The following is a 25,071-nucleotide window of genomic DNA, read 5'->3' as shown; positions in this document are numbered from 1 at the left end:
GCATTCATGTATGTGATTTTTTTAGGGAGGGGAGTCAAGATTGCTTAGTAAAAATTTCATGGCGAGGAAATTGATCCAGGGTTTGGCTCTGCCACGTAGGAGCCAGGTAACCTTGGGCAAGTTGCTGAACTTCTCTGAGTTTTCCTTCTTCGCCTGTAAAATGAGTGTCTTCATCTCTGTGGTCCCAGAACTCTGTACGGTGCCTTGCCCATAATAGATGCTCAACAGATTTGTTGAAAAAACGACTGAAAAGGATAAAATGAACGTAGCCAGAAGAAATCTGGGCTATATCCCTAGTGACTGAAGTTCCAGGCAGGCATGCCGAGGCCTGGGGTCATGGAATCTTCTTCCATTTAAAAAATATGTTCCTGGAAATGAAGGCATTGAAAGTGGATATGTGCTGTGTTTAAACTGTTGTAAACTTACTCACTGGGTTCTGTTTACCTCCTCTCTTTCCCATTGTTGTACCATGCATTTAATATTCATTTAGAGGTTCCCACATGTTAACCTTTCCGCTTCATTCCTTCCTACAATCTCCAAGCAGCTGTCAAAAGTAATATTCCTCTCGCCTGAAGAAAAGCCCTTAGTATTTCTTTAATGCAATCTGCTGCTGCTGAATTCTCTCGATTTTTTGCTTGTCTGAAAATATCTTTATTTCAGCTTTAATGTTAAGGATATTTCATTTTTTAAAGGATATTTCATTTTCAATTTTAATGACACAGAACTTTAGGTGACAGTTGTTTTCTTTAAACGATATAGTATATTCTTTTGTCTTCCGTGATGTCATTTGTCAATTATTATTGCTCTTTTTAACATACTGCATCTTTCTTTTCTTTGTCTCTGTTTTTCAGAAACTTTGCTATGATTCATCTAGGTGTGGCTTTTCTTTTTCATTTATAATACTTAGGATTCATGTTTTTTAAATAAAAGTAAGTGACTTGATATCTCTTCCTAATTTTGAAAAATTCTTATTTGCTCTTCATATATTGCTTCTGCTGTTTTCTCTTACCTCCTTTGCTGGGTCTCTCATTACATATACCTTTCACCATGTCCCATATATCTCTGAAGCTTTTTTCTGAATTTTCCCACCTTTTATCTCTATGCTTTTGTCCTGCATATTTTCTTCAGACCGATTTTTCACTGTACAATTTCTTCCTTCAGCTGTGTTTAAAATGCCATTGAACCTACTCATTGAGTTGTATTTTCTAGTTTTTAGAATTTCCATGTGGCTCTAGTTCTCTGCTGAAATTTCTATTTTTAAATTTCTTGAACATTTGAAGCGTGGCATTTTAAATGTTAAATTCTGCTTCTGAGTTCCTTTAACTGCATCTCCTATAGGTCAGTTTTTATTGCCTATGGTTTTTTTCTTATATTTCAGTCTCATCTTCTCAGTGTTCACTTATGCCTGGTTATTTTTGGAGTGTCAGACATTGTATATGGGCAGCTTAAAGACAAATAGAGCCACTAGATGATGTCATCTGGTTGGTGCCTAAGCGAGGGGCACTTGTGATCAGCGACTGAACTGGTCTCAGTCTTTGTGAAGACTGATCTACTTCTCATTCACCCTCTCTCCTTGGGTATAGCATTTTGAGATCCCAACCCAAACCCTGGAATCAGGAGTTATCAATACTGCCTCTTCGCAGGCCCTCATCTCTTGGTTTTGTCTTCCTTGCCCTGTGAGTCTGTGGGAAGTTCTGGTGAGGTTTTTTGGCCTCTCAGCTGCCTCTCCTAATGGCTGTAGATTCCTTGAGTGGGACAGTTACCTCCCCATTCTGGGATCATACCTTCTGTTTTCTTCTCCATCTGGGTCATGGTCCCACAATACTTTATTACTTTGGAAATGCTACATTGCTTTCAAATATCATTTTTGTATATTTTCCCCAGCTTTTCTAGTTGTTTTTGGTGGGAAGTTAGGTCTAAATGACTCAAACTGTCATTACCAGAAGCAAAACCCCTCCATTTGTGTACCATCAGCTTAATGACTGCGGAATATCACATCATGAGGTTCCCATGTTGTTTTGTTGTTTTTCATTCCTGAGACAGGGCCTCGCTCCCTCACCCAGGCTGGAGTGCAGTGGCACATTTCTAGCTCACCGCAGCCTTAAACTCTTGAGCTCAAGTGATCCTCCTGACTTCAACCCCCTGAGTAGCCCAGACCACAGACACATGCCACCATGCCTGGCTAATATATATTTTTAAATTTCTTGTGGAGATGGGTTTTCACTATGTTGCCCAGCCTGGTCTCGAACTGCTGTCCTCAGGTGATCCTCCTGCCTTGGCCTCCCAAAGTGCTGGGTCTCTAATTACATATACCTTTCACCATGTCCCATATATCTCTGAAGCTTTATTCTGAATTTTCCAGCCTTTTATCTCTTTATGCTTTTGTCCTGAATATTTTCTTCAGACTGATTTTTCACTGTACAATTTCTTCCTTTAGCTGTGTTTAAAATGCCATTGAACCTACTCATTGAGTTGTATTTTCCAGTTTTTAGAATTTCCATGGGGCTCTAGTTCTCTGCTGAAATTTCTATTTTTCAATTTCTTGAACATTTGAAGCATGGCATTTTAAATTTTATGGGTTTTTTTTGTTTGTTTTTTGTTTTTTTTTTTAACCATTCCTCTGATGTGGACATAGAAGAGGTGTTTTCCGACTTCACTGTGAATTATGCTAAATGTCTTTCTGCTTATATCTGTGCATACTTTTCTAGTTAGTTCCTTTAGATGATTTCTTAGAAGTGGAATTGTTGAATCAAAGCTATGCACATTTTTAAGGAGTAGGAAACCTGTTTCCAGACTGCCTTACGGAAAGTGGCACCAATTTACACTTTTACCAGCTGTGCATGGGAGCGCCCATTTCTTGACATCTCACCAACACCAGCATCTCATGCTTTAATAAGCCTAGCACAGCCCCGGGCGGCTACCAGCTTGGCTGAAGGACTCCCAGCTTTAAAAGTCCTCAATAGGTTGGAACTGTGTGTCAAAATTCATAGGATAAGTTGTTAGGTGAAATGAAAAGGGCTGCAGTTAAAACAAACAACCAACAAAAAACTAGCTAAGCAGATTCAGGATAGGGAAACCTGGTATAATAGCAGTTCATATTAAAAAGAATGAGGGGTCATTTTAGATGACAAGCAAACACACTCCTGGACTGGATTTGTAGACCTTGAAGGTACAGATATGGAAACATGGGGTCTCAGTGAACGCTAAATTAGGTGGCTCATATCTGAAATACTCCAACCATGGTTACATTTTAAGAAGTCTGTGGCATGCTTCCAGAGCAGAATATAGAAAGAGGCTGGTCTGTAACCATGTGGCAGGGAAAGCAGCTGAGGGAACAGCGGTGTGTGTCCCTCACAAAAGATGTGTTTGGGGGAAGAAATGAATTTGCATGACTTTGAAAAGGTAGTTCTTCTCGACTACATTTAAAAATATTTAAAAGCTGGGCATGGTGGCTCACACCTGTAATCCTAGTGCTTTGGGAGGCTGAACGGGGAGGATCGCTTGAAGCCAGAAGTTCAAGACCAGCCTGGGCAACATAGCAAGACCTTGTCTCTACTAAAAAATTAGTCAGGCGTGGTGGCATGTCCCTGTAGTCCCAGCTACTCAGGAAACTGAGGTGGGAGAATTGCTTGAGCCCAGATGTTCAAGGTGGCAGTAAGCCATGATTGTACCACTATACTCCAGGCCTGGGCAATAGAACATCTCAAAATAAAAATAAGGAACAGGCAGTTACCTACCAAATATTTCATTTTAAAAATGTTTTGGTGCACATTTCCTGTTGGTCCCCACGCACAGGGATGGACATGAGCCTGCTCTTCTCTCCATTTACTGCCCTTCATGGACTGTTCCTGCCAGAACTTGGAATTGGTTGTAGCAGAGGGCAGATGCCTGATTCCCTGATTTACCCATGGGGCTGTGTGTGTATGTGTGTGTGTGTGTGTGTGTGTTTCTGTTGTTCAATACTTTATGACAGTGGTTCATTTTTAGCTTTGATCATCAGAGGAAGAAAGATGGGCTCGCCTTCTGTCTACTTTACATTTCATAATTTTGTTTTATTTTGTTTTTCTTTATTAACAGCTAGCAATAGGACCCCAAAAAGTCCAGGCATATTGGGGGCAAAAGAGTATGCATGGTTTTCATGGTGAAGGATAGAGTGCCTCAGAGTTATTGAGAAGGGATTTATTAACTTTTCTTATTCAGGTAACTATGATTGTCAGTTTGGATGAAATTCTCATGAGTGATTCTTTTTCTCACTTCCAATGGGAGAACAGAGATAAATGTGTGTGTGTGTGTGTGTGTGTGTGTGTGTGTGTGTGTGTGTGTGTGTGTGGTAAGATGTTATGGTTTGCAACAAAATGAAAATTCAATTGTAAGAACAGTAGTGTTACCGGCCGGGCGCGGTGGCTCAAGCCTGTAATCCCAGCACTTTGGGAGGCCGAGGCGGGCGGATCACAAGGTCAGGAGATCGAGACCACAGTGAAACCCCGTCTCTACTAAAAATACAAAAAAAAATTAGCCGGGCGCGGTGGCGGGCGCCTGTAGTCCTAGCTACTCAGGAGGCTGAGGCAGGAGAATGGCGTGAACCCAGGAGGCGGAGCTTGCAGTGAGCCGAGATCGCGCCACTGCACTCCAGCCTGGGCAACAGCGTGAGACTCCGTCTCAAAAAAAAAAAAGAAAAAAAAAAAAAAAAAAAAAAAAAAAAAAAAAAAGAACAGTAGTGTTTTCCTGGATTGCAGGGCAAAAATATATTCTTAGACAAAAGGAGCAGAGGTATGACCAGTACAAATGGCAGTGTGATGTGATCCTTACTGTCGGTCACATGAAGTGCTTCTTATGTGCCATTCCTGTCCAAGTCATGATAGAAACTACGTCATTTAGTCCTCCCACCTGGCATATTACACTGTACTTACACTGGACTCAGAAAGGCTAACAATGACCAAAGCATCACACAGCTAGTAAGTGATGGAGCTTAGATTTGACCCCAGATCTATGTGATTCTAATTTCTGGGGGGAGAGGGAGAGGAGGTTATATTTTTTTTAAAAAAGAGTTTTAGTTTCCTGTGAAGCTCTGATGGGTTTAATTGACCACTTCCTTTTATTTTCCACTGAGGCTGGATTTTCCATTTGTAAAGAATTAGAAAGGAAACCTTTCATTTATGCTTGATGATCATGTAAAGTTTTTGGACTTCCTTATTCCAGTGCAATTTTAGGTAAGAACCTGCCATATACTTGAGGAGAATACACACAGACACACATACACGCGCACACACACAGGCATATCTACACACAATTTTGTGTATACAAAATATCTCCTAGCTAGTAATGCATCAGAAATATTTTCTGAACTATTTTTCTGAAATCATTACAAATAAAATATTTTTCTGTAGGAGTTCAGGAATCTCTGTATGATATGATATCTCTAGAAAATAGTGGAATTTTGGTTCTTACTGGTTGTAAATAATGTTGGTCAGTTGTAAGTTATTCACACCCACGTGCTACGTCTGTTAGCTGTCTTGACTCTTCCTCTGTTTTCCTTTTTTTCAAGTCAACATTAGTTTTATAGTCCAAGTAAGTTGATTACCCAGTTTTTTATCATTTAAGTCAGGTCATTCTTAGGAATGGAGCAACCCTTTCCTCTTCCTAGCAGAACAGGGAGGAAACCTGAATAGCCGAGACTGTCGCGGGAGAAATCCTGCAGTTTCCACAGTGACCTCTTAAATGCTGTGACATTTTCACTCCTGTGGTTTGGTTTCGGATGGGACAATCCAGGAAGGCTGAAAATACGCTAAGGTTTTGCTGATCACACACTTGTGATCACTCTAGCCTCATCCTCAGCAAGGACTACATTTTCTATTTTGGTCTGAAATTCGTCTGTGTTAAGGGTGAATTTAAGTACTTTGCCAAAGAATCAACAGCCAAAATTCTATTATATTCATTTATTCCGTGTAATGATGACTTTGACTTTGTAGCAAAAATCGAGATTGACATCAGAGTGGACAGCCTGTAGTTAGCACAATGTCAGATTCTGCCCTGTAAGCATTTGATGAAGGCATGAGCACATTTTATGAGGCATTGATACAGTTAATTCAAAAAGGCATTGATTTCATACTTTCTATATACAAAGAAGTAATGCCTGAGGTACATTGATGGGTTTTCAAAGTTGGCTGAGGCCTCAAGAAACTTGAAGCCTAGTGACTGGGCAGTGTTTGTGAGTAAACAGAAATAACCACATTTCAGGTAAAATGTGGCAGTAGAGTTAGAAGAACAGAGACTGCAGAGAAGAGCTCTTCCTGAGCCTTCGTGGAGAGTTTTAAAGGCCAGGGCATCTGAAGGGGACTTATGGAAGATGGGGAGTACTTTAGGAAATAGAAGGAAAGGCAAAAGAAGAAATGGGAGGCCGAGGTGGGCAGGTCACCTGAGGTCAGGAGTTCAAAACCATTTTGGCCAACATGGTGCAACCCTGTCTCTACTAAAAAACAACAAAAGTTGGCCGGGCGTGGTGACACACACCTGTAATCCCAGCTACTCTGGAGGCTGAGGCAAGAGAATCACTTGAACTTGGGAGGCGGAGGTTGCAGTGAGCCAAGATCGCACCACTGCACTCCAGTCTGAGTAAAGAGCGAGACTCCATCTCAAAAATAAATAAATAAATAAAAATAAATGGGGTGCTCATTCACTTGTTTCATGTGTATCCCACATCATCATCCTTTTGACTTGAGGCCAGGGATTGTGAACTCAATACCTGTAGGGGCCAGGCCAGGGATACAAACCAGTGTAGCTAGCCAGACATAAGATGACAGGTAAGGTTTGCCCCTTGGGCTCTGTATGTGCATCCCATAGGGCAGGTGCAGCTGGGAGAATTGGTGGCTTCTAGTTAGTTTTGGCCAACTGTTACCATGGAAGTAGAAACCCAGGGTTGCCATTTTTTTCCTGATATGTCTCCCCTCCCAGAATCTGCACATCCAGATTTGTCTGAGAATTCTCCTGACACTTAGATGTTAGCAACTTAATCAAATCGACAGCACTGGATGGCGCATACTTTGGGGCCATGCCAGTGACAGCTACAGGCTGAAGGAGCCTTGTGGGTTGCTGGCCTGTGAAATTTGGTCAGGCACATGATTCTGCAATGTGGTCCCCAGACCAGCAGCATCAGCATCACCTGGGAACTTGCTAGAAATGCAAATGCTTGGGCCCCACCCAGATCATCTGAATCGGAAGCTTGAGGTGGGCATGATGAGCTCTGTTGTAATAAGCACTCCGCGTGATTTTGATGCTTGCCCGTGTTTGATATTTTTTATTTTTATTTTTTTTTTTACTTTTCTAAATGGCTGGAGAAGAAAATCAAAAGAAGAATATTTCATAACACATAAAATGATGTGAAATTCAAATTTTGGTGTACATAAGTAAAGTTTGATTGGAACACAGCCACATTCATTCATGTGGTCTATGACTGCTTTTGCACTGCAGTGGTGGAGTTAAGTGGTCACGACAGGGACTGCATGGCTAACAAAGCTTAATGTATTTATTATCTGTTCCATTACAGAAAATGTGCATCAACCCTGCTCTAGAGCACTGGATGTGATGGAAGGGGAGGAGGCAGGTCAGGGAGTCTGGGATGCTCAGGAACCTTGGCTTTATACCCAACCTTGGCTTTATATATGAAGGGCAGAAGTATTATTTGAGCCCTGCATTAATAAAACAGCTCAGGGAACAAAGTGTAGGACTGGCTGATGAAAGAGTAGCCAGGGGAGAGCTGGAATGAGGGCCATGTGGCAGGAATAGAGGGAATTGTGGAGATACTCCAGAGAAGGAATTGCAAAACTCAGTCACTAATTCAACATTGGAACCGAGAGGAAAAAGAGAGTCAGAAGAGGGTACCAGTGTGGGCCAAAAGGATGATGATGACAATAGGAAAAGGAAGGGGTCACAAGATGAGGAATGCACTTGGGGGAGATGGGAGAAATATGAAATGAGCTGGTGAGTTTTCAACACCATGGCCTTTGAGTTGCCAGGGAGAGATCTGCTGATTGTGGCTTGAGGGGCATTTGCAACGCTTGTGCTGGGCTCAAGAGAGCAGTCAGAGCTGGAGATTTGGAATCGAGCATCTTCTACATAGAGGACCAAGTTTTTCATAAGTATGCCTGGGCTTCACGACTGGCTGATTTTTCTAATGTTTTAACAGGAAAAAAAAAGCTGAACCCCAATTTTCATCAGCTAAGTATACAGATTGAGGATCTCTCTGTCCCAGAACCAGACTGGGTTGAGATGGAAAGTCATACCCGTAAAGGTTGCAAAGTCCTGCAAGCCTGGTGAAGTGATGGTCTGGTTCACCCGGTGGCTCCAAGGAGCCAAACAGCCAGATGACCCAGAGTCCTTCTCAAGTCCTTCATCTGCTTTTGCCTTGAGTCCTCAGTCCCAGAGCTGCATCCATCACCCCCGAGCCCTGGGATTTCTGGCTCCATCTCCCAACTCCAGTGGAGCTTCTCCTCCAGCCTCAGCGTCCACCTCTGTCCCATTCCTCCCATGCCATCTCCCTCCTGATGCTGAGGCTCTCGTGAATACCCCAAGATACAGCCAGGCAGGTAAGCAAAGGGAAGAGCAGGTGACAGTCTTACTTCAATTTTTGTATGCAGCCACGAAGTGAGAATTCTCTTTGCAGGATCTTTGTGAGGCTTACAGCGTGCGTTTTCATGGTGCGATTTGAATGTGTTTTATAAAAAGTTAGCAATTAGCTGTAATTCTGTTTGTAATAGAAAAACTTGTTTGCATTCGGCCTCACTTAGTACGTAGTGACTCGCGGTGCCTCTGTGATCGATAGCAGGATTACTCTTTAAAGGGCTTAGTATATTCTGCTGATGTTTATTTGAAAGACATTACAGTGATGCTTTATAAATGGCTTTTACTCAACATATGAATGGGGTATTTTTCTAGAAGACAGCTTGCATGCAAACAAACTAGCAACTTAAGCTAACTTCCCCTGACTGACAGTTTTGAAATGGTGTTGTAGGAAAATGGTACATGAATGTTTCCAGATATCAAATTAGTTAGATAAATGAACTTTGAATGGGAAGCAAGCTTTCTGGTTAATAAACACAGTGCATGTTGTTCTACCACTGGCTGTGTCTTAGAAGGCACATAGGCCACTCCAAAACCAATGTTCTGTGCTTTTATAATATTTTAATATCCCTGGTTATATCAGTAAGCGTATCTTAGAAAGTATTACCTTAAAACATTCTACACCAAAATGAAGTACATTCACATATTTTGTGCTGCATCTCACAGGTCTTCTAGTACCTTCTATCCCCTTCTATGATTGGTCATACACATATTACATAAGAGCCTCTTCCCATATAGAAGAAGGGTGAAAGCTAACCTGCTTTCAGCTATCAACCCAGGACTGGACCAGTGCCTGGCTCATAAATAGGCCCTCAGTTAATAAATGTATAATATTCCCTTTTGAAAATTTTTTAAAATGTCATTTATTATGCCCATTTTGATCTAACTATAAAAAGCATAAAAAGGGTACAATTTGGGAAAATAGCAATCAATAATAAGTGAAATGGTATATTGTCACTGTCATGCTGTACAGTAGCAGTTTGATTTGTGATTGGATTTCTGTAATAAGCATGCATTTTCATTTTGTCATGCATGATGGTTTCCAAACAGCCTTTTTACCATTTGAATCTCATAGCGATCATCCTAATTATGTCAGTTGTCTAGTGCTGCTATAACAAATCACACCAGTTTAAGTGGCTTAAAATGACACCCATTTATTATCTCACAGTCACAATCTCAAGGTCAGAAACCCAGTGGGCATGGCTGGATTCTCTGCTTCAAATCTCACCAGGTTAAAATCAAAGTGTCCACAGGACTTCCTTCTTGGTAGAGGCTCTGGGGGAGAACCCATTTCCTGCTCCTTGATGCACTGGCGGAATTCACTTCTATGTGGTTTTAGGAACATGCTTCCTATTTTCTTGCTGGTGGTTGAGGGCGGTTCCCAGCTTCTGGAGACACCAGGTTCCTTGGCTCATGGCTCGCTTACGTCACCTTCAGAGTAAGCATGGTGGGTCATGCCCTCTTGTCGCATCTTTCTGACCCCAGTCATGAAAGATTCTCTGCCTTCAGGAACCCTTGTGATTACATTGGGCCCATCTGAATAATCCATGGTGAAGTCCCTGTCCTTAACCTTAACTGCGTCTTCACAGTCCCCTTCACTGAGTAAGGTAACATATGTATACATTCCAAGGCTTAGCACATCTTAGGGGGCTGTCACTTCAATGACCACAATGATAGACAGGAAAAGTGTTATTATCCCATTTTCCTAGTAAGAAAACTGAGGCCCAGCAGAGTTAAAAGACTGGCCCGCAGTCCATGGCCCACAGCTGCCATCTGACCATAGCCTTCTAGCCTGAGGCCCCTCCTACTATAGCCTCTTAAATGGAAAAAGGCTACATTTCCAAAATGAAATAGTTCTTTGTTGCTTAAAATCATTGTTCCTTTGCAGTCAAAAGAGGAGGAATTTCTGCATCTCCATAAACTTTCAACTAAAGATGCTCCTAGAAATTGATCAGGGTGCTCCAAGACCTCCTTCTGGGCGGTCTGAGGATGCTGAAATGAACTGGGTCTTGGGACCCAGCCTAGGCCTTCTTCCCATGACAAGCACACCTCCTCATCAGGCCTGCTTTCCAGTGCAGCTGGCATTGACACTGAATGTTGCAAGGGGCTGGTACCCATGGATGTGGATGCCAGGCACTTGGCACTGGGGCTGCCAGTGGTCCTTATGAGCCCAGGAGGTGTGTGGCTGACAGGAAAGACTCATCCTGGCCTTGGCCTTCTGCCTCCCCGCCTTGGCATCTGATGGTCCTCAGCAGGCAGCCAGGTGCTGGCAGAGATGCCTGGAAGCAGGAGAGGGCACAGGGCAGCAGAGGTCCGAGGAGGTGGTCCCACAGCCTGGCGGGGGTTAGTGTCAGCTGGGGCCTGGTCAGAGGCTGACTTCAGCAACATGATGTCAACACACAGTCCAGCCCCTGGGCACCAAGTCACCACATGGTCCTGTCCCCAAGCCATTGTATCACCACATGGTCCTGTCCCCGGGCCACCGAGTCACCACATGGTCCTTTTCTCTAGCCATGATGTCACCACACAATCTTATTCCTGGGTCACCATGTCCCTATATGTCACTATATGTCACTATACCACACAATCTTATTCCTTGGGTCCCATCCCCAAGCCATTGTGTGACCATGTGGTCCTATCCTCAGGGCTACCATGTCATCATGCGGTCCTGTGTCCAGGCCATCGTGTCACCCTGTGGTCATGTCCTTAGGGGTAACTATATTACCCCATGATCCTTTCCCCTGGGCCACTATGTCACCACTTTCCTGTCCCAGGGCCACCATGTCACCATGTGGTCAGGTCCTTAGAGTCACTGTATCAGCACATAGTCCTGTCCCTGGGCCACTATGTCACCACACGGTCCTGTCCCTAAGGCCACCACGTCACTGCATGATCCTGTCCTAGGGGCCACCATGTCACCACATGCTCCTGTCCCTAGGGCCACCACGTCACCACACTGTTCTGTCCCTGAGGCCACCACATCACCACATGGTCCTATCTCCAGACCATCATGTCACCACACCCACCTCCACTCCTTACCTTGTATTTTGTATTGATTCAGATTTTATCAAAAGTCCTGCTGCTGCTGCTCCTCCTGCTACTGCCGCCCCACCCTGTCTGTCCTATTTTGGATTTTTTTTATCACGGAGATCCAAAGAGACTGAGCAGGAGGATGTGGAATCCTCTCCGGGGAGCTGAGGGTGCTGGAGCCCAGCCTGGGAACATGGAGCCCAGCCCGGGAACATGGGGCCCAGCCCGGGAACATGGAGCCCAGCCTGGGAACATGGAGCCCAGCCTGGGAACATGCCTTCGTTGGTCGTTTGTATAGTCCCAAGTACAAATGTAAAAAATTCAGCTCACAGGCCAAGCCCTGCCTACTCTCCTCAGAAGAACAGAATGCAAGTCCATTTTCAAAGACCAGGGTTTCTCTGCTCCTTGTACAGGGATCCTTGTACAGCCACTTGTGTCCCACAGGCGACGTTGGCCTCCTAGGGTGAGACAAGCAGGCAGCCCACAGGTCAGAGGGCCCTCTGCTTGTGACAGTGTGTGACAGGCGAGGAGGGTCTGGAGGTCCCTGTTATACCTCCTTAGGGGACCTTTGTAGCTTTGGGGTCTCCTCTCCACCCTCCAGTTAGTGTTCCTCCTGCATCCCCGGCTCCTCCTGCCTGTACCCTTCATCCTACAGAGGCATCTCGGTGGCCCTGCTCCAGGTGTGGGGACTGTAACGAGGAGCACGCTGACAAATTCTTTGTCCTCGGGAAGTTTCTATTGTACCAAGGGAGATAGACTGTAAACAAGTAAAAGAAAACCAACAAATCATCACAAATGAGGAACTTTGCTAGGAAGAGACAGAACGGGGTGTGTGAGAACCAAGAGCCCCCTTAGGAGGCCACCAGGGCTTCTCTGAGGCAGTGATGTCCAGGCCAGTGCCTGGAGGTGAAGCCACACAGAGGGCCCAGGGAAGATGCTTTGGCAGAGAGTCAGCAGCCACAGGGACCCAGAAGCTTCGGGAGCAAGCGAGTGATGACCTCCAAGTGAGCTGCCAGGTGAGCAGATGCCAGAGCCTTTGCAGCGTGAAGGCTGCAGTTTTGTTCTAAGTGCATCAGGTCACCATTGAAGGGTTTTAAGAAAGGGCATCGCTAAGCTCGGGAATTCTGGAGGAAAGCTAGAGTGGATTTTCTCCAACCTCCCCTCTGTCGTGGATCAGGGTGACAGAGGGAGATGCTCAAATAAAAGCTGAATTTTAGCTGTGTTAAGTTTGAGAAATCCATGTCATCGTGTTTTCCAGGTTGCTTTCTGATAAGTCATGTTGTCACTTCCCTCTTCCAACCCAACCGTAAGCTCCAGAAAGAAACAGAGTAATGTCGTCTGCTTCAGAATTGGCCATTGTCCTCAGACAGATGCACGCGCCTGGTGGACTGTGTCATTCTATAGTGTTCAGATGCACAGAAGCAGACCAGAAGTATTTCAGTGAATAAATAAGGCTTTAAGATGCTCTGGCTATAGCTAAAGTAATCTAAAATGAAAATCTAAAATGTTTGCTACAAACTTGAGGATTAGCAATCATACCAGTAGCAATGGGACAAAGAACTTGAGCTAAGAGCATCACAAGGACCAAAGGTGATGTGATTGTGCCTTTTCCTGCAGGGAGGGAGAAGCGAACTGAAAAACTGAGACTCTATTATGCGACAGAAACACAGTGAGAAGATCCTGTGCTAAAAATAATCCAACATTCTAACACACAAACAACTTCCAACTGCATTATAAACCTAAGGATAATACGTGCCATCCGCTACATTTTAACAGGTTGTTTGCTAAGGTTAATTATCCATCAGAATAATTGTCAATAACTCATGAATAAACATTATCATTATTTTTGTAATAACAAACAGGCCCCAATCCAGGGACACCCCATTATAATGCTGCAGTGCCTTAATTCCTGACTGTGTTATACTGCAGTTAATTCAATTTTGTCCTCTCTAAATTCCACAGTGCGCATATCTTCCAGGCTGTGGAACTAGCACACTAATATTAAAGTGGTAATCAAGATTGCCTCTAAATATTCATAGCAATAAATGACTCCCTCGTGCCCCATGAATGCCAGGGCTGCAGCCTGAAGCATTTATTTAGTGCCGGAGAGGGATCTAGTTATTTTAGAGTTCCCTTGAATGCAGTATTTTAATTTTGTTGTTCTGCTTGAAAAATTAGATCCCTCTGAGCTTCCAGTATTGATGGTTGAGATGAATGACTTTGGCTCTGGCTGACCGTGGTCTTTGGAAGGATAACCTCAGAGTTGTGATGGGAGTGGACTTGGCCATTGACCCCGAATCTTACTTTTTGGATGGTAATTCCCACCTGCCCCCGCCAGACCTGCTGCCGTTCCACTGCCACATTAATTCACCCTCAGAATCAGGGCAGATTTTTCTAAGCTGTTGAAAATTTCTTATTCTTTAAAGAGAGAAAAATACCAAGGAGCTGATGCTGTACGACATCCCGTCATTCAGGGAAAATAATGAGCACCCTATAACCATGCAAAGCTACATTTATGGACTCCAGGTATTTTGTGTTCATCATGGGCAAAATGATTTAAAGTCAAGTTTGGATCAGCCTCCAATGGCACACATTAAAGAAGGGTAGCACAACATGGATAGCACCAAAAAAAAAAGAAAAGGGATATCAATCTAATCAGCCAATCAATCAATCATCACTTTTTGCACATCTGTTTGTACGGCCAGTTCACTGGGGTGCCCTGGCCAAGTGCATTGTGGGAAACTTCTGAGAGAACACAGGCACCTGAGGGCCCTAGAGGTGGGCCGCTGGGTCCTGACTGCACCCGTCTTTGCAGATTTGCCTGGGCTCGCCGTCTCAGGGGGAGTCTGCCAAAAAAGCCTTTCTGTGAGGAAGGCACATGCCTCCTGCGAGTGCATGTGCACTGAGGGTAGAGTGTCTGATAAGTTTTCCCAATGACAAGGCTTCTCTCCTAGGAGGAAAGAGGGATTTGGGGTATATGCAGTATCAGTCTTGGGGTTTATCTCCCAGCCTTCATGCCCTAATGAGGGAACTTAGATCTCACTCCTGGATGGAATTAGGAGTGAAGTGTAAGTACAAATAGCAAGAGCTATTTCATGAAAAAATTCTATAATAAACTGGGACATCAGCCCAGGTCCTATAATACAGTTACACACAAAAGCACGTGTTCATGCACTTGCATGCATGCATACAGGTAAGTAGGGATATCAGTAAATGTCAGTGCCTTATGGTCTAAGAGGCAGTGCAGTAGATAAAAATAAATCGATTCACTTGAACTTTCAAACTCAAAAAGATATTTTCTTATGACTTTGGAGGAAACAGGAAGCTGTTGAACAATGCCATGACTTTTTTTGTCACCTTTGTTGAGGAGAACTTACCTCCAAATTGTAATGCTTCCCTTGCTGCAGAACCCTTTCCTTCTGTCCTGCGCAGCATCCCATAGGAAGTAGTCCCTTTCTCTCCGGAATGTCCATCCAGAGACCTGTGTCCAGTCTCTCAGTCTGTAACCCTTTCTTGGCCAACACCTACCAGCTCCTCTTACCTGCTGGCTCCCTCCCCTCCAGCCTGTATTCTCCCCTGGCCTTCGGCCACTCTCGGCCTGCACAGTCTCCAGTCTTGGGTCACACCCTTAACCCTACCTACTTTTTCCAGTCTGCCATTGAGCCCCGAATGCTGCAGAAGACAGACAAGTGTGTATGGGTGAATAAGAAATAAAAAAACCCCAATGAAGAGAGTAAGAGAGCATCCTTTCTCCAAGGAGGACAAATCAAAATGAACAAATAAAATTCACACCCAGAGATACAATGGTCACACTGCCAAACATGGAAGAGAAAAGGTCACAAAGGCAGCTGGAGAGAAGAGATGGGTCACCTGTCCAAGGAGGCTGTGGACTGACTTCTCAGCAACAAGAATGGAAACCAAGTCATCCGTGATGGTTCGAGCCTGTAGTCCCAGCTACTTGAGAGGCTGAGGCAGGAGGATTTCTTGAGGATAGGAGTTTGAGACCAGCCTGGGTAACATAGTGAGGCCTTATTTTTATTAAAAAGAGATAGAAACAGAAGACAGTGGAGCAATCCTAGGGTGCTGAGATAGTGGAGGTGAGAAGACTCACCTTGCCAAACATCAGGACTCAGAGTAAAGCTGTAGTAATTAACCCAGGGTGGCATTGGTGCATGGACAGACAATGAGACACATGGCATTAGCTCAGAAGTGGCTCTCTACATGCTGCTACAGATACAGGGGAAGGATAGGGTTTTTTTGTTTGTTGGTTGGTTGGTTGGTTTGTTTGTTTGAGATGGATTCTTGCTCTATCACCCACGCTGGAATGCAGTGATGCGATCTCAGCTCACTGCAATCTCCGCCTCCCAGATTCAATTGATTCTCCTGCCTCAGCCTCCCGAGTAGCTGGGATTGCAGGAGCACACCACCATACCCAGCTAATTTTTGTATTTTTAGTGGAGACAGGGTTTCACCATATTGGCCAGGCTGGTCTCGAAGGCCGGACCTCAGGTGATCCCCCCAACATCGGCCTCCCAAAGTGCTGGGATTACAGGAATGAGCCACCGTGCCCAGTCAGGAAGGACTTTTAACAAATGGTGCTGAAACAGTTGGTTAATCACATTTTCTCTAAAGTAGAGTTGGACTCCTACTGTGTACTAGACACAAGAATCAAGTCTGGATGGGACTTAAATGTGAAAGGCAAAATTATGAAACATTTAGAAGATAACGCAGTCTGCTCTTTGATCTTGGAGTAGGGAAGGATTTCTCAAATGAGGCACAAAGACTTTAAACCATGAAGGATTTTATTAAAATTAAGGCATTCTGTTCATGAGAACACATTCAAGAGGATGAAAAGACAAAACTCAAACTGGGAGAAGGTATTTGTCACTCATTGAACAGAGAAAAGCATCTACAGATTCAAAATGACAAGAGAAAGGGAGGAGGAAGAAAGCAGGAAAGAAAATGGTCAGAAAACATGAGCAAGTATTTCACCGGAGAAGAAAATCAAATGTTCCGTAAACATAAGCAAAGGTGCTCTGTCTCGCTACTGAGGAGGGAGGCATAAAGGAAAACCCCGGTGAGCTGCAGTTGCACAGTCAGCAGCCTGGGGCTGCCTGCCTTTTTAAATTTTTGCCAGATATTCATGAGGCTATGGAATGAGGGAAACATTTATAACCCATTTGTACTTTGGAAAACAATTTAAAGATCCCTGGTAAAGTCAAACATGTGCAAACTACACCACCCAGAGTTTCCATCCCAGATTAGCCAGGGAAACTCATATCTGTCCAGCAAGGCAGGGGTCTTCAACCCCTGTAGCCTAGGAACCCAGCCACACAGCAGGAGGTGAGGTGAGCTGCAGGCGGAGAAGCTACATATATATTTACAGCCGCTCCCCACCGCTCGCATCACTGCCTGAGCTCCGCCTCCCGTCAGATTAGCAGAGGCACTGGGTTCTCATAGGAACACAAACCCTATTGTGAACTGTGTATGTGAGGGATCTAGGTTGAGGGTTCCTTATGAGAATCTAATGCCTGATGATCTGTCACTGTCTTCCATCTCCCCCAAATGGAACCATCTCGTTGCAGAAAAATAATCTCAGGGCTCTCACTGATGCTACATTATAGTGAGTTGTGTTTCATTATATATTACAATGTAATGGCAATAGAAATAAAGTACACAGTAAGTAATAATAATGTGTTTGAATCATCCCGAAACCATCCCCCACCCCCAGCCCCAGTTCCCTGGAAAAATTGTCTTCCACAAAATTGGCCCCTGGTGCCAAAAATGTTGGCGACTGCTGTAGTAGGGGACATGTACACAAGAACATGCATAACAGCGTTGTAAGAGCAAAAAGAGGGGTGGACAGAAAGAACGCCAAAGTCCACCTGTAGGAGAAAGGACTTACACATTGTTTTTACAATAGAATACTATATAGCAATGAAAATATATGAACTACAGCTATAAACAACCATATGTATAAATCTAACAGACATGAGATTAAGTAAAAGAAACCAGTCCAGTCATAGAAGAATGGGCAAAGTATGAGGCCATTTTTATAAGGTTCAAAACTGGGTAAAACTAAACAGTGTATTGCTTAGGAATATGTACATTAGAAATAAAACTGTAGAAGAAATCAAGATAATGATTAATAGAAACCTCAGCATAATGGTTACCTCTGATTGCGAATAAGGGAAATGTAATAATGAATTTAGCATGAGGAGGTGTATGAGATGAATTGCCTCTCCCTTCCCCCCAGCAAATTCCTATATTGATATCCTAATCCCAGCACCTTAGAATGTGACTGTATTTGGAGAAAGACCCTTTAAAAAGGCAATTAAAGTAAAATGAGGTCATATGTGTGGCCCCTAATCTGATATGGCTGGTGTCCTTATAAGAAGAGATCAGGACACAGACATACAAAAGGCCATCTGTGGACACAGTAAGAAGGCAACTGTCTCAAAGCTAAGGAAAGAGGCCTCAGAAGAAACCAAACCTGCCAATGCCTTCATCTTGGACATCTAGGTCCAAAGCTATAAGAAGATAAACTTCTGTTGTTTAAGCCACACGGTCTCTGGTATGACAGCCCCACCAAACTAGTACAGGAGGCTTCTGAGATTATAGAAATAGTCTCTTTTTCAGTTGGGTAGTAGGTGCCCTGGTGTTTATTTTACTGTTGTTTTCCAAATTGTACTTACACATTTTATATACTCTTGGATGTACTTTCCCACTTAAAAAAAAATAGAACAACAATTACTGCCAAAACATTTCTGGCCCGTTGATTAGCATTTAATTGATTTATTCAGCAAGTGCATTTCTTTAAGCATTCACTAAAAGACACAGTTCCATTAGAGTAATCAATATATCATTTTTAAGAAAAGGAATGCCATATGTTACCAGTACTACTCCATCATCTCCAATAGGTAACAATCAAAAGAAAATGGAATGAATACATGCTTTTAAGAAGTCTAAGGCAATTAGTGGTCTTAAATTAAAATAGCTGTCTGTTCTTCCTCTCTATTGATTTCTCCTTTACTAGTCATACCTCAACTAATGTACATAAAGATCTTCCCTGAAGGAAAATATATTCTTCTGCAAGATGTTGACACTGGACTCTCATAACACTTCTAGTACTTTATGTGGAATTACTACAAATGTTAATGCTTAAACTACCTCAATTCTTTGGGGGAAAAGGGATGTTGCAAATAATATATTTTTATTCACATATAAAATTGTCTGGATTTCCATTTAAGGTATGTGATCTGTGCATTGATATCTTAGGCAAAGACAATTTGTAACTACAGTAACTAAGTTATGTATATATACATACATATGAAACATGTAGTTATACACACACATGTATACATACGTATGGTGTTTGGGCACATTTTGACAGAATATTGAGAACGTATTTTGCTCTAATATTTTGTAAATATAATTAATAATCTTGTTTTTCACACATATAATTAATGAGTACATGTTGCAAACCCTGGAGAGAACATTATAGAAGCATTCATGGTTCAGCCCGGGTGTCAGCAAGTATAGGTAAATATGCAAGAGTCCCTGTGATGGACTCGAAAGCAAATACCTGTAAGGGCATAAGAACACTTTGACGGCCTACACTACAAAGAAATGGTGTATGTTTCTTGGCATGTAGGATCAAATAGTAAGATTAATTTCCAAATTTGAGTAAACACTCAGAAATGCATACAGTTCTTATAAACACCAGACAGTATCAAAATATATAAATTCGGTGTGTTTTTGTAGTCTTTTGCTAGAGTAAATCCATCAAAAACAAGGCCTGTGTAAACCCAGAAAACATACGTGAGAATTTCACATATCTGGAAATTCACCAATTTAACTCTTAAGTTTAAGTAACTACATAAAATAACGTCATCCTTCAATGAAAATTGAGAAAGAACCTCCTTGAAGCTCATAAGAAAAAACCCTTGGGTTTGTACCTATTTTTATCTCCTGAAGGCCCTGAAATTTAAAATAATCTATTCCTCAGGCAAGCAATTGGATGATGTAAGTTTTAGGTCTTTGTCACCGACTCAGAGCTGTCCAATAGAACATTCCATGATGATAGAAATGCTTTTATATCTGTGCTGTCCCACAGTGGTGGCCACCTGCCACACTGAGTTATTGATTCTTGAAATGTACCCAGTATGACTGTGAACTAATTTTTAAATTTCATTTCATTTTAATTAACTTAAATAGCCATACACAGCTAATGGCTACCATGGGAGACACAGAAAGACTACAAGAAGATGTGCAAAGGGCTGCCCTAAAAATAAAGCAAACGATGTTTCAGCCTTTCTGATTCTAACCCAGTTATATGGCCTTAGTTAAGGCATGTTTCGCCTTTTTTCCCAGAACTCACGTGACCTTCAGTTGTTGTGGGTTTTCTTTAAATTCTGTTTCATTTTAACTAACTATTTTCATGTTGGATATTTGGAACCCACAGACCATTTCATCTTAAAGTGTAGTGGCATGTGGTTAATTAAGTCATGGTATAGCTGAAACATTATACATACTGTGAAAAGATCTTTTGAGCTCTGGAGTTATAAGACCGACTTTCAAATATGAAATATTAGAAAACTATGTCTAAACTTCTCATTCTCTTAGCTTTTATACAAGCATAGTACTGAAATAACTGACAAAGCAAAGGCAGACAAAGTCAACATAACTGAAGGAAGCACTAATTGAATGTGGCGGTGATCATGTCTCAGCAAGACTGAGTCTCCACGTTCTGCACTCATGTGGTGCTGACCAGGAAAAATGAGGTCTCGTTGAGTTTGTGGTGCCTGTCTCCCTCCACTCTTGTCTTCTTTTTCTTTCTTTCTTTCTTTTTTTTTTTTTTTTTTTTTTTTTTTTTGAGACGAAGTTTCGCTCTTGTTGCCCAGGCTGGAGTGCGGTGGTGCGATCTTGGCTCACTACAACCTCCGCCTCCCAGGTTCAAGCGATTCTCCTGCTTCAACCTCCTGAGTAGCTGGGATTACAGGGGTGTGACACCGCATCAGGCTAATTTTTTGTATTTTTAGTAGAAATGGGGTTTCACCATATTGGCCATGCTGGTCTTGAACTTCTGACCTCAAGTGATCCACCCCCCCCGCCCCATCGGCCTCCCAAAGGGCTGGGATTACAGGCTTGTTTTCTTTTTTTGAGACAGGGTCTCACTCTGTCACCCAGGCTGGAGTGCAGTAGCGTGACCATAGCTCACTGCAGCCCGAACTCCTGGGGTCAAGTGATCCTCTCGCCTCAGTCACCCAAGTAGCTAGGACCTCAGGCACAAACTACCACATCTGGCTAATATTCTGATTTTTTTAAATTTTTATTTTTTTGTAGAGACAGGGTCTCACTATGTTGCCCACCTAAGCTGGTCTCAAACTCCTGGACTCAAGCAATCCTCCAGTGTCTGGCCTTCACTGCTCTTTTTAAGCTGCAAGAAACCTTAGTTTATACGCTGTGTTGTGATGGCATTTGGCTCTTTCTTAGGTTGACCGCATCATTTATTCCCTCAATTGACTACTCCTGTGGGTCTTATTCAGATATTTGCAAGTCAAAGCCAAGTGTTTTTCAACTGACTTTTCTTGTTTATCTTTCAGAATCATCCAGAAGTGCTGAATATTCAAATACAACTGGAAAGCAAAGAACTGATCATAAATCTGGAAAGAAATGAGTAAGTTAATTCTTGTTTATTGCTTGATATGAGAAAGTTAAGGCACCATGGACAGAAAAGTGCTCTGTGATTTATGCTGGGGTTTAGAAAACAAGAACGAGATGCATGGATTTGTAATCCGAATTTGGATTTGAGGCGAGAATTAACTTTAAAAAATTATCTAATGGAAAAATAATTTTATCACTCTGTAAAGGAACTTTATAACTCAACACTATTTTTTCATAGTTCTGATGTTGTATTTTTTTCAGAGCCTGATTGTTCAAAGATTTAACTTAAGCATCCCTGTACTGTTCAAATAACAGAGTTTCATAATTAATTGACTTCTGACAACTCCTGGATTGTATTAGGGGAAACAGCTTCAAACTGATAGAAATTATCTTCTCCCTGAGAAATACCAAGAGTTTATTTTATCTTTCAAAGCTTATCTCCAGTGGTTTGGACTATTTCTTTCATCTTCTTATTTTTTAAAATTGGTCCTTTTATGGAAAAATTATATAAATTTCCAGAAAGTGGCATTATGGCTTCTTCTGGGCCACTTGGATACGATTATATATTTTGTGTGCCTTGCTAGCAGAAAACTTTGTCTGCCTCCAACCATAAGTAAAACAACTCATTTTCTTATTCTTTATACCCTGGCTATCCCCACAGATTCCTCAGATTTAAAGGACTCCTTAATATTCTATTTCATTTGTACCATAAAAGAAGAACTTATTAGTTCTTCTAATAAGACAGAAGTCAATTTTCCAAGTCCTGCTTGGTCAAAATAGCAGTTTCTCTCTTCCAAAAGTACTGGTTCCTGTTCCTCACCCATCAGCAGGATGCTGATTTTTTCTGAAACAAGAGTAAATGAGTTCTGTCAGGGACGTGGAGTCCCAGAACCTGACTCAATATCGTCCTCTAAACAAGTCAGATCATTTACTTGTGTTGGTGCTTTGAGTTGAGCGTTTTAAGCAAGTCAGATGAAAGACACAGTCAATCAACAGCCAGCCCGAATGTTCAGTATCTAATGCCAAAATACATAAAAATGTATATAAAATCACACTACCTGCTCCCTGGGATCCGCAACCTGCCTCTTTGTATTTTTTTCTTATATGCTTACTGCTCACCATTAAATGGATCAGAAGCTTTGGAAACAAGAAATGAGGTGTTTTTAGCTTTTCTTGTGACTTGATCTTAAAATAGAGGTTCAGGCACATATATTATATAATCAGGAATCTGAAGAGAAAACTGTATATTGCTTTTGATCCATCTCCCTTAGCAAAGTACATATTTTCATACTCTATTTCTTTATATAAGAATATCGAGGGGCACACATTTTTGTACATTTTTAGGTATGGTTTTGAAAATATCTCAGTGGAAGAAGCTAGGCATTCCCTGAAAGATCAAAAGAATATAAGCCTTCTGGTGGTGATGCATTTTCTCCATAGGGTTCTGTGGTGGGCAGCTGGATTTAGGAGTGTTCTTTATTGCACCTGCTCCCATTGTTAGACTGTTGGAAGAAACGTGGTGCACAGTATGAGGGGAGGCTAATCCTGAATGTTTTATGGAGCATTACGACTGCAGGTAGAGAAGCAAAAATCGACCTCATAAAAACCATAAGTTGTTTTTACTATGAAAATAATATACATACCCAGTGAAGAAAACTGAACATTATAGGTGGGAAAGGAACAAATAACCCTAAATTTTTTTAAAAAAGTACTTTTACCACCAAACACAATCCTGTTTAAGATTCTGGTGAATTATATAGATGGGTTTTTTTTTTTTCTTATAGATAAGCCTTTGCTGCTTTTCTTTCTTAGTTGATATCATAGTCTATATGCAATTTGATATCCTACTACTTCATTTAGCTTCATAATGGACATACATTTCCATAGAGAAATAATTTCTTAGAGCCCATCTGGTTCTCTGAGTTTGTAAAGTGACTTAATAGCCTTATCCACGGTTCCCTCTGAAAATGATTTACCTTCCATTACCGCAGATACTATAATACATGTTCACTGCTAGACAGTAGCTAATTTGTATAAGTATCATTTTAAAAGGTGACTTAATTTGCTGCCTTTCAATTCTGAGTCTTTCACGAGATAATCTCAAAATTATAAAAGTTGAAAACATAAAACTATCTCTTTTTAATTTATTCCTCTCTTTGCAACCTCACTGTCAGACTGCATTTTCAAAAATATATAGAAAATGTTTCATATGTTCCTGTGATATTCTATAATTTTAATTGTATTACTTGTACCAATTTTAGAAATTCCATTATATTAAAAGTAACATTTTCATAATAAGAGGGTGCCAATATTACTATTTTACCGATGCATTACCAAAAATACTTCAGTGTAACAATTTTTTTGCAAAAGGTTACATATCTATTCCGAATCTACTATACCTTGGATGCAATGAATACTAAAAACAAAAAAAAATCAAGCAGGCTGAAATGGTTGTGCACTACCAGCATGTAAGGCTGTTAGACGCCAAAGGCAATCAATCATTTAGTATATAATAGAATTTTTAATTTACTTAGCCATTGGCCCAATAGATTCAAGTCAGAGAGTTTTTACAAATGAAACTATAAGAAACCAGAGATAAAAACATAAGCAGAGGCCATTTACATGTTTAACAATGAGTACAATAAAGGCCCTGACCAATCAGGATGAACAGCCGACCAATCTGACCAATCAGAAGGCAGACTGGTCAGTACACCGCTCCAACACCTTCAGCCCTGGAGTCAGCCCTGTGCTTAAAGATGTTTTACCTAAAAGTACGTCAATAGGAGACTGATTCAATTATCAGCTATGAAACAGGATACCATACAACAGTTTTAAATGATGAGACTTTTATTATAAAAAAATTTATGGTATAATCAATGTAACTAGCATGTTCGAAAATAGTTGTTTCTGCTAGTGTTTATTTTTAAAAAATTAAAATAGTTTACATAGTATCCAATTTTTATTTTACAATTATACACATGACATGTATCTCTGAGTAGGAAGATTATAGAAGATATTTACTTTCTTTATTGTATTAATGTTTCACAAAATAAAATATTTTAAAATTAGGAAAAAACATTTTTCTTTTGAAGGAAAAAAAAACCTATCTTAAAAACTTGATAATGGTTGAAAAGAAGAATGCTAACGTATCTATTATTCCTAAAAAGAAAATGATAAAGGTTATTCTGAAAGGCTTCTGGAAGGCCTCTGGTGACTTTTAAAGAGCAAAAAAATACCTACTCATTGAATATTGGGTCTTTAAATATCCAGAAGTTTGCTGTAATTGGAAAACCTGCTTAGAAACCACAACCTAAATTAAAGCGGTCCTATTCCCTTAAATCTGTAGCTAATGCTGAGAGTCATCCAATTAACCCTACTCAAAATGCTTCTGTGGTAAACCGATTCTTCATGGCACAGGGCTGAATTTTTATTAAATAGTTTTTCAGGGAATCTCTTTTATTTGCCTTCTAACATCCCTAATTTATGAAAAGACCGGATGCTGTTCACTTAAAATCTGTATTTGTATAGCTGTAATTGAATGTTTAAAGAAACACAAAGCTTCCCCTGAGAAGCATTTTTCACAATATTGCTGTCTGCCTATGGACCTGCAGAAACTAGGTTGATAACTTTTCTAACTCTGCTAGATCCCCGTGGACTCTCAGGCCATCCCTTACACAGGTATTCGGTGAAACTATAGCTTTGATCAAAATGTTTTATTGGACAGGCTGGCCAGCTTCAACATCAGTTTTTCCATTTTAG

At 41.6% G+C, this 25,071-nt stretch overlaps 1 protein-coding gene across 1 annotated transcript in view; it reads left to right on the top strand.

Annotated features, from left to right (window-relative positions):
* Nucleotides 1-25,071, top strand: part of ADAM12 (ADAM metallopeptidase domain 12) — a 375,641-nt gene that overhangs the window by 90,483 nt on the left and 260,087 nt on the right. The window contains exon 3 of the mRNA XM_015456854.4: nucleotides 21,252-21,325. Within this exon, the coding sequence (XP_015312340.3) occupies nucleotides 21,252-21,325 (74 nt within the window). The remainder of the gene's footprint in view (nucleotides 1-21,251; nucleotides 21,326-25,071) is intronic.

The sequence above is a fragment of the Macaca fascicularis genome, chromosome 9 (genome assembly GCF_037993035.2).
Source record: "Macaca fascicularis isolate 582-1 chromosome 9, T2T-MFA8v1.1".
NCBI classification, from domain to species: Eukaryota; Metazoa; Chordata; class Mammalia; order Primates; family Cercopithecidae; genus Macaca; species Macaca fascicularis.
The sequence above is the reverse complement of the archived record's forward strand: the minus strand, read 5'-3'. Positions and strand labels throughout refer to the sequence as shown.